Source organism: Euwallacea similis, chromosome 1, assembly GCF_039881205.1.
Source record: "Euwallacea similis isolate ESF13 chromosome 1, ESF131.1, whole genome shotgun sequence".
NCBI classification, from domain to species: domain Eukaryota; kingdom Metazoa; phylum Arthropoda; class Insecta; order Coleoptera; family Curculionidae; genus Euwallacea; species Euwallacea similis.
Genome location: NC_089609.1, coordinates 130,885 through 144,003, shown reverse-complemented (window position 1 = coordinate 144,003; position 13,119 = coordinate 130,885). Strand labels below are relative to the sequence as shown.

Here is a 13,119-nt window from a genome sequence, read left to right as displayed (position 1 = left end):
TGTATGTAGTTAATTTCGGGATAATATCAACTATTGCAAGAGTTTCAGATAATGAACCGAAATGGAAATATTAATAAAACGGACCTCTGACGTATACCAAAAGTTAAGAATCCAGTCATTCCTGAAATACCACCGCAGGGTGCCACATGGCATATAAATGTGACATTTAAGCAAGAAAATCAATATTTTAGTAGAAAATCGAGACTGTAGGAGGGCCAAGGAATATGGCGAAAAGCGGCTGCCTCGACATATGGCTGAACTAGTTTTGTGATAAAATTTAGCCTTGTGTGCAGAATGCATAAACAATTATGTTAAGCGTTCTTGGGGCTTATTAGGCTTTGCAGGAAATTGCTGTTTAAATTCGGGTCTAGTGCGAAAACAGCACGATTCAGGGTAAGTCAGTTATTGTGCCATAAAATCTTATGACCAAATTTTGTTTAGACATGCCTTTAACGGACATATTCCGTCGCGCTTCCACTTTCATCTTAGGCTGCGAAGAAGAAATCAAAAAGTCGTTAAATTGTGAAAACAATGAAGTTCTCTTCTGCAAGAACAACGTCTGCGTACATCCTCCCGCAATGGTCAGACATGATAATGACATCCTCCACAATCCAGGTATCTACCTCACACACCACCAAATGAAAGCGAAAAAAAATTCTTTCTTGTGATAGGATACCTGACAGTGACCACTAAAGTTTTCATAGACCAATATAATGAGGTCAAACGACATACACTTTTCCTGACCTGGATTCCCAATAGCGACCTCTCCAAATGCTCCACAACCTTGTACAAAAAGCAAATCAGCATGGAAAGTCTGGCTTCAAATGACTCATTCACCAACACTACCTACTCGAGACCCATTAGCATTGAGCTCAAAAGCACCAACCCTTTCCTCAATTTCGAAGACAAAACTGAGACTTCTGAATCAATCAGTTCAGAAGAAAGCGATAAGATTAACTCAGTCATCAACATCAACGTGGACATCTCCAATCCGGAAATCGAGATAATTCAGACTCCTGACAGTATCAAAGACCCCTTGGAGCAATTTGAGTTTTCTAGAAGTGCCAGTGTAACCTCAACTGATAGTCAGTTTAACTGGATAACCACCCCCGAGTACTTGATGCAAAAGCACAATCTTACTTTTCCAGAGAGTGTCAACAGTTCTCCAATCTTGGCAGCAAAAAAACTGCATAAATGTAGGAGGTTTAGTGTTGATCTCAGTCAAATGAGGTCTTTGAGGCATGTGCAACAGTTGATTTAATTTGAATCTTTTTGATAATTATTTTTTAGGTTGTTCTTTAGTGACAATAGTTGCACTTGTGGGCAGCTAGTCGTGGCTTCTAGAGAGTCTCAGTATAAAATCTTGCATTTCCATCATGGCGGCTTGGATCATTTGGCTCAAGTTTTGCATCAGTGGCATTCGTTGCTCCACAATATTAAATCAGCTAAAGGTAGGTATATGTACACATAAAGTATTAATGAAATAATTTAAAATGCCTTTATTTTGCTGAAAGTATGGTAATGCCTCGGACCCGTCTTCGTTTCGGCTTTGAATACCGCTGCGACAGTAAATTTACATTTTCACCTTGTTAAACGAAAATAACTTATTGCCATCTCACTTCCTAATGCATACTTTGATCTATTTTAAGGAGGAGACGAAAACCTTCCCTTTAGACACTTTATGGTGTGCCGCCCCGAAGTATCTGAAATAGAACTGCACCCTGAGGAAGGGCAAGTCCCTAAACTAACAGAAGAAATCTTTAGGAGTTTATTCGGCGAGACCGGCCAACTTGACGATGATTTGGCGTTGAGAAAACACGTGTTCTTTTCAGGGATGGATAGGGATATTAGGAAGGAGGTGTGGCCTTTTTTGCTACATGTTTATCCGTATCAAAGCACTTTCGAGGAGAGGTTGCAAATTGCTGAAATTAGAAGACAGGTAATTTGGATTTCTAGAATAGGTTTCTTGATAATTGTTTGATTTAAAGGAATATGAGGAAATCACCAGAAGGAGGCTGGATTTAAACGAAAATAAACTGAATCAATTCCGGAGAAAAATCCAGAGTGTTGTGGAAAAAGACGTGGTCAGGACTGATAGGGGAAATCCCTTTTTTGCAGGAGACAATAACCCAAATTTAATAATAATGAAGAACATTCTGCTCAACTATGCAATATTCAATCCAGGATTAGGGTAGGTTTCTGCTTCACCATAGAGTTCGATTTAACTCTACTACATTTTCAGATATACACAAGGGATGAGCGATCTTCTATCACCAGTGCTTTGCGAGCTAAAAGACGAAGTAGCTGCTTTTTGGTGTTTTGTAGGTTTGATGCAACGAGCTGTATTTGTAGCTACGCCGACTGATAGAGATATGGATAGATCGCTTAGGTAATTATATCAACACTGCAAAGCGTGTTGAAAAAATGGCTTTACAGGTATTTAAGGGAATTAGTTAGACTAATGGTTCCCAAGTTTTATGCCCACCTGGAGAATCACAAAGACGCAATGGAGCTCCTGTTTTGTCACAGATGGATTTTGTTGTATGTAAAATGGCTAACAAATAATTTGGTAATGGAACCTGTGATTACAGATGTTTCAAAAGGGAATTCACCGAAGCAGTGGCCTTAAGGATGTGGGAAAGTTGCTGGGCCAATTATCTGACCGACTATTTTCACTTGTTCCTGTGCCTCTCAATAATTTCTGTGTATGCTGACGATGTGATAGCGCAGGATCTTAGGGCAGATGAAATGCTCTTGCATTTCAGTTCTTTAGGTGGGTGCCAAACCATAAAAAACCAAAAAAACGTCTTCTTTTTTTAGCAATGTATATGGATGGACTTCTAATAGCCAGAAAAGCAAGAGGCCTTCTACATCAATTTAGGCAAATGAGAGAAATTCCTTGCAGTTTAAATGGTTTGTGCACAAGATGTGGTCCAGGCATTTGGGACAGTTCTCACAGTCCCAGGATTTTTTGCAGCTGCAATGGACCATGTGGCAACACTTTCGTGAACAGCAGCTAAAATTCTAAATTTGCTACTCACCAAGTACCTATCAAAGATCTGTTTCAATTTACATATAGCTAAAATGTACACTGTACCCCGGTTTATGGGAAAATGTCCCAGTCTGTGGTTTCCTTAGATTTCTAAAAATATGTTAGAGCCCATTGGTTTGAATTACTGTAGGCAAAATATCAGAAAAGTTGTAAATAAATACAATAAATAGGTATGTATATGATAATTTCCAGATTGAAAACTTGTGTACGAATATCGCTTTCATCTTTGTGGTGTACTCTGCAGATATATTGAATAAACACAATCGTGTTGATTTGGTATACGAATACACGTACGTATTGAATTCATTAGGTGGACGATTTGAACAAAGTAAACGACAAGAAATAATATTATTTTTACACAAATTGGTTAACTTTGTCTTTAGTTGCATGTTTCTTGTACCTAAAATAACTTTATATTGCTGCACATATCATCATTATTGTTATTGCTCTGCCTGTTTTCTTACAACAGCTTAGTGAAAGAAAATAAAAAAACTGTATTTACTTACAAGTGTTTTTTTCTTAACATTCCGTTCTTCTTCAAGACTGAAAACCCTAAGTTTTTATACTTCGTACCGAACAAACGTAAACATAACTTTCCAATAAAACTGACACCTGTATTTCTTAAAAACATACATTCATTGTTTGCATTTACCATACCGACCTAAAATTAGTAGATACTTGTCACGTGTTAGTATTAAAGGAGTCAATAGTAAAGGGTCCGTCAAATGGGGATATTTCACAACCAGTCATAATCATGTCTCGAATACTTATCATCACATGTTATTTATCACAAAATAATGATTTTTTTATAATTGTATTAAAGTTTGACAACTTCGTACCCCATCTGACAGCCTGACAGGCGACATGAATTCCATATAACTGTTGCCTGATATATGAAACAAAAGACTGTTTGCACCTTTGTCAGTTAGGTGCTGCATAAGTGATTTCAGGAATTTTAGCTCTTTTTATATATTTTAGTTACCATAGTCATAAAGCTGAAAGTTACATGTAAGTTTCGCTGGTAATAAATTTCTTAATAATTATCATGATCTACATAGGAAATATTCATCCTCTGAAGCAACAATTCTGCAGTCTTTTTAATCTTATCTTCTTGTGCTCCGATTAACATCACGGCTCCCTGTTTCAAAATGGCAGCTAGAGGTGAGAGCTTGTCCGAAGACAAACTACACAGTAGCTCCAAACAGGCTTCCATGGTTTCGATTTTCGTTGTTTTATAAGCTTCGGCGTCCTAAAATGAACATTCTTCAAAATAATGAGGCAAAAGCAGGAACACAAAAACAACATTAAAACAACTAGCTAATTTATTACTAAAAGAAAAAGACAGAAATGGGACAAGATTTATTTAAAACTTACCTTACAGATACTCAAAGCTCTTTGCTGCTGAATCTCTGGAGGAATGGGCTGCGGAGGAGGGATGGTACTGGGCATGAAGGGGTTTAGTTTTGGGCTGGTGGCAACCATTATCCTTCTATTGCCATTGATTCTGCCATCTTCAGTCCACAATTGACAACTAGAGGAGGAAAATTTAGGTAAAATTTGGTCATGAAAAGTTTACGGAGAAGTGGATGAAAAATAAAAAAACGGGAGATAGAGATGGAAGGTAATTTGGAAATCAAACTATTCTGAACTCAAAAACTTCCTGCCTTGCTGATTTTGTTAGATCTCCAGGCCTTGTGCAACTCAAAATTATGTTATCACTGGATATGGTGGATTCTCTCATTTGCAACAAGGTATTCCTGTCATATTTGATAGAATTCAGCTCTACTTTGTATTTCTCATATGCCACCTCATATCTTTTAGCTGCCAGTTCATTGGTTTCGTCATCCGTCGAATAACCTGTAAATTTTGTTATTATGTATTATTCGATAACAAAATAGAAACTTTACCGACTCACCATTTTCTACTTTATTTTTGCCATTGTTCTTGCTCTTTTGCCTCATCTCTGGTGATAGTGAGGATTTAATTGAGCCTTCGTTTTTCAAAAACACTTCGTCGTTAACGTCCTCGATTTTGTCCTCCTCTTTCACATTAGGAAGAGCCTCTTTTTCCAAATAACTTTCTGAATCTGTGCTAATGGTGCTGACGTTGTCGTTCTCATATTGCTGCTTAAATTCTGCCAACTTGAAAACCTTCAAAACATATTGGAAGTGTAGGCAGAAGATCTAAAGGTTTTACTTCATTTACCTGAGTTTCTATTATATCATCTTTGATTGAATCCTCCTCAACTTCTTCATTAGTTTCTTCAGGAATAATTATAGTCAAATTAATGTAAGACTCGCACAACCTATTAAAAACAATTGTTTTTATTTACATTTTTCTACCAATATAAACCAACCTTTCCCATTTATGATGCAGTTTTCTCAAAAAACTCTCCAAAAACTCCAACTCCCCCTTATCACCTCCATGAACACAATCCTCTTCCTCACTTTCCTCCTTTGCTAAGATATCTTTCATGGTTTTGGGCTCAATGGCATATCTCTGAATGCCATCCAAACACAGTTCAATCAACACTATTATTTGTACCACCTCAGATGTATTGGCTTGTGTATACAAATTTGCAGATTTGCACAAATTCCCAACTTTCTGAGTCAAAAACTTCAAACCTGGCCTCATGTCAAACTCTTTAGCTTTGGAGTTAGACAACTCTAAACATTTTAGAAGCATGTACACGTGCTGGGCATTGATTTTTGGCAAAATACCTCTTAAACTACAAAATTGTTGCATTATTTACTATACCTCATTAATGATAAACAAACCTGCAAGACGTAATTTGCAGAATATTCAAAATTGGAGTGACATGTTTAAGGTTTTGCAGTAGGGCACTAGAAATGGTCTGAATTAGCATTTGATGGGCCAAAATCCCCACTACCAAATTCCTGAATGGAACTCTAATGGTGTACATTTCCGGATTGAGCAACATGCTGCTGTTGAATGGATATAACAAGAAGACGTAGCTTCTGTCATCAACTGCAACGCTCTTCTCGCATTCACAAGTCTTTCCAGAGCATTTGCCGCAATTTCTTTGGAAAGCCATTAGAAACACTTGTTGTGCGAGCTCGTAAAGTCGTTCACTATCAGCTGTAGTGCTATCTTTCCTAGCAGCTACCTTAACTGTAGCCACATCTCCATAAAAACTGTCAGAGTTCTCTTTGAAGGCTAGAGTAAGCTGATAGAGGGGGCAAAGGCTGATATAGCAGGCTCTATGCAGAGCTGTCACTAGTACCGTCCATTGGGTTTCACTCAGCAATCTGCCCACATTAAGCATTAAGTGACGCAGACAGGAAGTGCCCAATCTGGCAACATTTTCCTGAGGCTGAGCTATGCATTCAATCAAGATAATCAAAAGCTGCTTCAAGGCTAATGTTGCTGCAGGACTTTCTTTCCTGTTACTCTCACCCTGGAACAATATTAAGAAATTAGAAATAAAACTGAAATAATTAGTTATTATTCATTACAACCTGCACATGATGTAAATAATCAACAACTAACTCGCTGGCCAATCCGCAACAGTGCTTAAAGTTCTGCCACACCTCTGAAGGTTTCGGAGATTTTGAGTTTTGTCTTAGCCAATTTTGGACCATAGGGAGCAGAATGTGATTGATACAGCAAAATCCAAAATTTACTCCAGGACTTGTAATGACATCTCTTAGGAGTTTGAAAAGGCTCTCGATGACATAGGGCTGGTTCTTGGGCAGGGACAAAATTATGGCGGAGGACAATCCATCTGAGGAGGAAAACTTTCTCAGTGAATAACATCAAAACTACGTTTGTTTGTGGATATTTTGATAAGTCTTTTTGACATAATTCCCCGACTGTTAATGCCCTTAAATATATAAATTTCTTGACGTACCTATAAGTATATAATAAACTTTCAATGCTCCACTCTGTGTATCCAAGTCACTCAAAGTTATCTTGCTCTTTTGACACTCCTTGAAATCGACCTGGATATTTAATATCCCATAATCCACGTGATCGTTGTTAATTTGACTGAAACTGACTATCTCTAAATCGTTCATTGTGGGTTCGACCAATTGTGGCTCAGTATCAATGTTAACCCGATGAGACAAATTAAAATTTGGACATTTGGGCATGTTATACATCATTGCCAAGATTTCTGCACTATTCTGTAGCAGCTTCAAAGATTCCAGGCACAAATCTACCGTTCCTTAAGTAAATTGAATTAATTTAGAGCACTTTCAGAGGTGCTACGTACCTCCTAGAAGTTTCGTTGGAAACTCAATCTCTTTTTCGAAGAAGGTAATGGGTTTCTTACTGAGGCTGCTGGGTGTGGCTGGTAATGAAGTATTTCCCGAACTTTCCTCACTTTTTATATGTGATAGTAAGCACATGATATAATCCAGAGCTGCGTTGGAAAATACCAGAGTATTGTCAGTAGACAAGAAAATCCTGAAAACATCTAAAATGGCAGAGGAATTGTTCTTCGAATTGGCTACGCGTAAAGTTCCAAAAAGAGGCCTCCATCCAGAGCAAATCTCAGTTCTGTTGGCTTCTACAAACTCACATAAACATGCCACAATTTGGTCCTGAAAAAACATGATTTAACAAGTCACACTAGAACATTCAGGTCGATTCGGATAAACCGAACTGATCTGAAACAAATCTCACCTGAACATCTAAATCGCATAGCTCCAAGCATAATAAGTTCTCAAAGGGTTTTATAAGAGATTCATTGAAGTGGAAGTGAGGCAATTCAGCTTGCTCGTTTAAAAGGGCTGTGACTGCATCATGAATGCACGTAACTGCTTTCTTTGACACTATACGATCTTTATGGCACGCTGCTTGCATAAAGTGAGGTCCCACTGCAAGTAATCAAAGATTGCAAGTAATTCATATAGGCGATTGAGAAGATAACCTATAGCCCAGACTTTCATGATATGGATCAAAGGCCTTCCAGATTTAATGCATTTCAGGGTAACTTCCCCTATTCTGTGCAGCAACAGGGTGGGCGGAGGTCTCTGCTGGCTTTCCAATTCACGTTTCCACCATTTTTTTGTGATGTTAGAAGATTCTTCATATTTTGTGAAAAGCTACAGATAAAGTCATCATTGTTTTCCACAGATTTTTTACTACATTTTCTTATGCTAAACAATTATTACCTGAGCTTGTGAAGCCTTACACAATTCTCCCAAAAAACTGCACAATCCAGGCAAAGAAAGCCTCAAAGCTGCACAGTGGAATAATTCATCTGCTTTCTGAGATAATGCACAGCACACTTTAGCTGCATAAACGCCTCTCAAAATTCCTTGACCTTGCGTGTTATTAGCTCCACTCTTTTCCACTATGTCTGCTATTGTCGTCTCGTTACCTCCATTTTGGTCATGGGTGTATGCGCTGTGTAGGAAGCTATAGACATCCACACTAAGAAATAATAGTTCAGTGTTATAAGTTAACGTGGTCTTTTGGGTCTAACCAAGTTTCTTCATCGCTGTTTGTGATATTGATAGTCAAAGAATCCGCTTGAGAGCCTGATTTTGCAGTTGACGTTATGATGTTATTTTGTGTATTCTGAGCTACCATCAATAGTTGAGTGGAACCAGTTTTGCTGAAAAGCGAGTGCTCCAGGCTAGCTACAGCTACACAAGAGCTGAAGACATGTGGCCAGCAGGCGGAGCTGTAGCAGCCTAATTCCAGTCCTTGAAACGGCAAAAATATCAACCTCTTCTGGATGAATTGTGGGTATTGAGAGAAATTTCCGAAAGTAAAAGTATGATTTACCTTTTGACAAAAGAACATCCAATGATAAAGCATGTGACGCCAATAACTTCGAAGAATGAGTTTTGCATGCTGAAGTGGATAATAACGCCAAGATGCTACTGCTCCTTGCTTGCAATTTTAAAGTGTTACTTAGACTTGCCGCCTGAAACAAAGAAAGAATGCACATTTTCTGAACTATTATATGTATTAAAAGGCAACCATCTACCTTGTGCAACCCCTCCAAACTAGCAGTAATAATATCATCCCTCATCTTCTGCCTATGTTTCTGCCTCGCCCTTCTAGCTACGAGTCTACTCAACGCCGAAGTACCTGTGATATGAGGCGTTTCCCTTAAGGGCATTCCTAAGACAGACACCACTGAAGACCAACAACAAGTCAACACCCTTCGGGACAGTTTAATTCCTGCTTCCACTTCAGGACTCGTCTCTGGAGTCCCTTGGACTTTTTGGAGCTTTTGCCAATCGGTGAGGAGCTGGGAAGGGGACAGCCCTCCCACGTCTGCAAAGATTAATTATTGTTAATGAATATTTTTTTTCGAATATGATGAAAGAATACCAGTTAGTAAGTTGATAATGGCGGGCTGTTGACGACTTTTAGGGTCATATCCTGCGCTTAAAAGCAGAGATTTTGCCAGGACGTTTTGGTACAACTCGCATAACCAAGTGGCTGACACGTAAACTAATACTCCACTACCATGAATTTCTTCCACAAATTGAACTTCGGTAATAGGCACTGCCACCTATGACCAAGAAAATTATTAACTCTTCTGAATCCCTTCGAAACATACCCACTTCCTTCTTAACTTCCTCATAGTGTCCTGCTTGAATCAGCTTCAAATCGAGCAAAAGGGCAGAATAAGTCGCCAAATAGACGCCATCTGCATTCATTATAGTGGAAATTTCGTAACTTTGTGCTGAATTGTGCTGGCAGCATTTGGAGGCAAATTCTTGGAGGACTTCGTCCACTTGAATGGAAGACCGTAGCGAAAGCAAATTGGGTAAAAGAATGTTCTGCAAAGTTTTCACAAAGTGCCTGGAGTTATGTCTCTCAATGTCTGTATTGCACTCTTCTAAGCCAGAACGGCCCTAAAGACTCAGTCAATAAAAATATTCAGTCGAATAAAGGGTGGGAAGAATAAGGCAACTAACCAAATTAAGAGATTTTGGGAGCTTGTAGAGCTTCTGCAGCTGCTGATTTGTTAGGAAGCTCTCATCATCCATAATACTGTCGTCAGACCGGCTACCGTCTTCTTCAGGCCCCTCAGTTGCACCTGAACAATCCGACTCTTCGCCCTCAACGTCTCTATTGTTCCCTTCAATCCCGCTGCTGTCCGATGAATCGCTTTGGAATCTCAAATTTGCCACCACATCTCTAATATGACCCAACACGAAAGTCGAAAAAAGGATTTAGTACTTAAAGCGTACCTATAAGGTTTGGGTAATCTAGCCAAAGACTGATAAGTTAACGGGCCAGTATAGTCAGCATGTTCCAAAAGGGTGTAACGGCTATTTGTAAGATCTGCGGCGTCTTGGTTTAAACCTTCGCCCCTACAAAGGGCTTCCAAGGAACCCAATAAAGCTCCCACACACTCTACGCTGGCCAGTACAACGCCATGGTCATTGCATTGGGAGCATTCTTCAATAGAGTCCATAATCCTAAGAGAATTATTGAATGATGATCTTAAAGTTTTATCTCGATGTTAATAATTTTAAATCAAAATATTGGAAGTAGTGAAGAGACACACTCCTTACAGCCTTATAATGGCCATATCATCTCCAGCGTGTCGGTGTATAGGTCCGCTAAGCAGGAGAAGGTCTGCCAATCTTCCAGGAGACCTCAAAAGTTCTCTAGCCGCTCTCAATGGTTCCAGTCTTTTGCCAGGATTGGGCAGTAACAGCATGCGATGAAAAAGGGCTTCCAGTACTGGACGCAAAGCGCGCTCTCTACCTACAAGGCGCACCACTTGGATGCCAATGCTAAGCAATGCGGCAAGAGAAAGAGATCGGAAATGAAGATCTGAGAATTAACAGGAATTGAATAATCTTACCTATAGACTATTTTGGCCTGACTATTGGTGAGGCTCTGCCCGCTAGGATCCCCTGGTGAACCCAATAAAGCCAACAAAGCTGGGCAAAATCTTTGCCACAAAAATGTGGTGAAGTGGATGTTAGAGTGCACTGTATGGGGAAGAGTATTGACCAATGTCAAAAGACATTCTAAGAAAAATATTGTGGAATCTGTTGATTTGGGCAACCTAAAACACTTCAATTACATGAAAAAATAACAATTTATGAAGAAACCGTACAATTTATTTTCCTCTAACTTGCTGCAAATATACTGCATAACTGGAATGGCCTCATTAAAACATGCAACCGCTGATGTCTTCGTATAAACCATCTCAGCGCTACTGCCTGAGTTTTTGTGCTTCTGTTGCTGCTGTAAGATCTCTTGGCACTCCTCATCTTCAGTGCAGACAAACAGTCAATCATTGACTTTCTTCTTGGTCCAAATCTTACCCAAAAACGTGCAAAAAGCGGTCAAAGTCTGACTGGCAGCTGCCTGGGCTGCAGCCCTCACTGGTTGTGTTCCAAGTTCGTATGCTTCACCACAGCGACTCAGCAACAGCATCACTAGGCGGCCATTCAAGGCCCAACTGGCAGTGCAAGCTAAGTTTAGAACCACTCTGAGAATGTGCACCTAGAATTTGTTTATGATGTTACGAAGTTGGAAAAGTTACTAATTGAAAAAAACCTGTGTATCTTCACAATGAGAGAGCATAGAGCTGGTGGCCAAAAGTAGTTGAGCTGGAAGCCATAATGAGTCGTCTTCAGGCTCGGTGCCGGTTTGGAATCGTTCATCACGAATGATTTTCTGTGATTAATTTATTATGAACCGTTGGATAAACGGCGAAAACCAGTTTTAGTACAGTGTTTCCCGCATAGTACATTACCTGCTACTACGTGTCTGTGTATTAATAGATTTACCTGTTAAAATCAGTGATGATAAAGGAGATTTGTTCTGAAAGACAATTGCGACCTAGCCTGAGCAGCACTTTAAGGAAATTTGAGTTCTATAATGATAACAGTTTTCCAAAAATTCATTATAGGGTTCGCTCGGGCCGGGCTGGGCTTTTCCATGGAGAATATTTGTTCGGTGATTGGGACCGAATCAATTTTAAATTCGTAAAGTGCATTTGTCGCCATTGTAGAGTTTTTAAATTGCAAAGATGATACAAATACGCTTAAAGGATGTGTAGGAAAACTTACATTCAAGCCGGTCAAAGCCAATGCAACCAATTTGCTCCGTTTGCTCTCAAGAGCGAGTTTAAGGGGGACGAAACAGATTGATCTTAGCTCATACGAAGGGTTTCTTAGCAGATTATTCTGAGATGCCAATAAATCTACATATGGCAAGAAAACGTTCGTGTTCGATTAAATTAAATTTATTAACTCATGTAACCGTACATACCATGAGCTTCTTGCGCTTTCTGTTTCAAGTGACTCAGCTTAGAGCTGCTAGCCTCTTTCACTAGATTCAACAACAAATCCTCCATTTCCAATCAAGTTTTTACAGGAAATTTCAGCACTATCAATGGAAACTCATTCATGCACTTCCATACTTAGAGGCAAAATACCGATAACATCAGCTCTAGCAATTTTACCAAGGAGATATACATTGTTCCCCTTTGTAGTAATGTAACACGTCCCCACTATAACTGTCAGTATTGAATTTCCCTCGTATTTCAACAAAAGTCGTTGTTATTCCCGTACTGCGCAGTTAGAAAATGGAAGTGAAAATCGATACCTGAGACGGCACAGCAACAAGTGGGAAAAATCATAATGAAATGAATAGATAAAATTGAAAAACTGGAAAAACATGGGGCCCGGAAATGGTTTTTATGTAGGTTATTAATTTCGGTGAAGTACCGAATTACTAAGGCGATTCAAGTTCTTGATTACTTGAAGACATATTGTTAATCGGAGATACAATTTTTTATGCTTTCAAATGTGCATATTCAAAACACTGTAGATTTTACTTATAAATGAAAACGAACGTAATAATTTTGTTCCAAATAATGTTGTGAGATATCCAGATATTTCAAGTATTAGTTATTTGATGAAAGTCACGCTTCTCTCAGAGTAGTTATTTTTGCAATACAGGGAAATAAAAAACCTGCCCGAAATCTGATATAATATTTATCTGTTTGGGTTCATGTGATACCTAGTGAAAAAGTCTTTAAGTTGCATTTCGAAAACTCCTTTTTTGATTAGTACACATGACCCAACTGTGGTGGCGAATGCGCCAGAGTC

The 13,119-nt window shown here is 39.0% G+C and overlaps 2 protein-coding genes across 2 annotated transcripts; one reads left to right on the top strand and one right to left on the bottom strand.

Moving 5' to 3' along the window:
• The first annotated feature begins 100 nt into the window (after positions 1-100).
• On the top strand, positions 101-3,535 carry TBC1D16 (TBC1 domain family member 16). Its single transcript, XM_066390870.1, has 9 exons — positions 101-615; positions 672-1,239; positions 1,291-1,451; positions 1,650-1,939; positions 1,989-2,191; positions 2,243-2,389; positions 2,437-2,541; positions 2,592-2,773; positions 2,821-3,535. The coding sequence occupies exons 1-9, from the start codon at positions 423-425 to the stop codon at positions 3,018-3,020; spliced, it is 2,049 nt and encodes a 682-aa protein (XP_066246967.1). The 5' UTR covers positions 101-422; the 3' UTR covers positions 3,021-3,535.
• A 93-nt stretch (positions 3,536-3,628) lies between these two features.
• LOC136409275 (brefeldin A-inhibited guanine nucleotide-exchange protein 3) lies at positions 3,629-12,533 on the bottom strand. The gene is made up of 27 exons (XM_066390689.1): positions 12,278-12,533; positions 12,076-12,209; positions 11,561-11,680; positions 11,326-11,506; positions 11,115-11,271; positions 10,857-11,063; positions 10,561-10,785; positions 10,234-10,464; positions 9,958-10,180; positions 9,601-9,894; positions 9,365-9,548; positions 9,015-9,307; positions 8,810-8,951; positions 8,505-8,727; positions 8,191-8,452; positions 7,947-8,121; positions 7,700-7,893; positions 7,287-7,617; positions 6,924-7,238; positions 6,532-6,797; positions 5,830-6,470; positions 5,409-5,780; positions 5,258-5,357; positions 4,968-5,202; positions 4,717-4,909; positions 4,427-4,583; positions 3,629-4,301 (listed from the first exon to the last, which is right to left on the bottom strand). The coding sequence occupies exons 1-27, from the start codon at positions 12,360-12,362 to the stop codon at positions 4,086-4,088; spliced, it is 6,156 nt and encodes a 2,051-aa protein (XP_066246786.1). The 5' UTR covers positions 12,363-12,533; the 3' UTR covers positions 3,629-4,085.
• Positions 12,534-13,119: the final 586 nt, after the last annotated feature.

Excerpts from the sequence above, each read along its gene's own strand:
- LOC136409275 (XM_066390689.1), bottom strand. The coding sequence starts at position 12,362 with ATGGAGGATTTGTTGTTGAATCTAGTGAAAGAGGCTAGCAGCTCTAAG. Across the intron at positions 8,122-8,190 it reads GTAAGGCTTCACAAGCTCAG|CTTTTCACAAAATATGAAGA; the intron begins GTAATAATTGTT and ends CTTTATCTGTAG. Across the intron at positions 6,798-6,923 it reads AGTTTATTATATACTTATAG|ATGGATTGTCCTCCGCCATA; the intron begins GTACGTCAAGAA and ends TTTCCTCCTCAG.
- TBC1D16 (XM_066390870.1), top strand. The coding sequence starts at position 423 with ATGACCAAATTTTGTTTAGACATGCCTTTAACGGACATATTCCGTCGC. Across the intron at positions 2,192-2,242 it reads ATATTCAATCCAGGATTAGG|ATATACACAAGGGATGAGCG; the intron begins GTAGGTTTCTGC and ends CTACATTTTCAG. Across the intron at positions 2,774-2,820 it reads CTTGCATTTCAGTTCTTTAG|CAATGTATATGGATGGACTT; the intron begins GTGGGTGCCAAA and ends TTCTTTTTTTAG.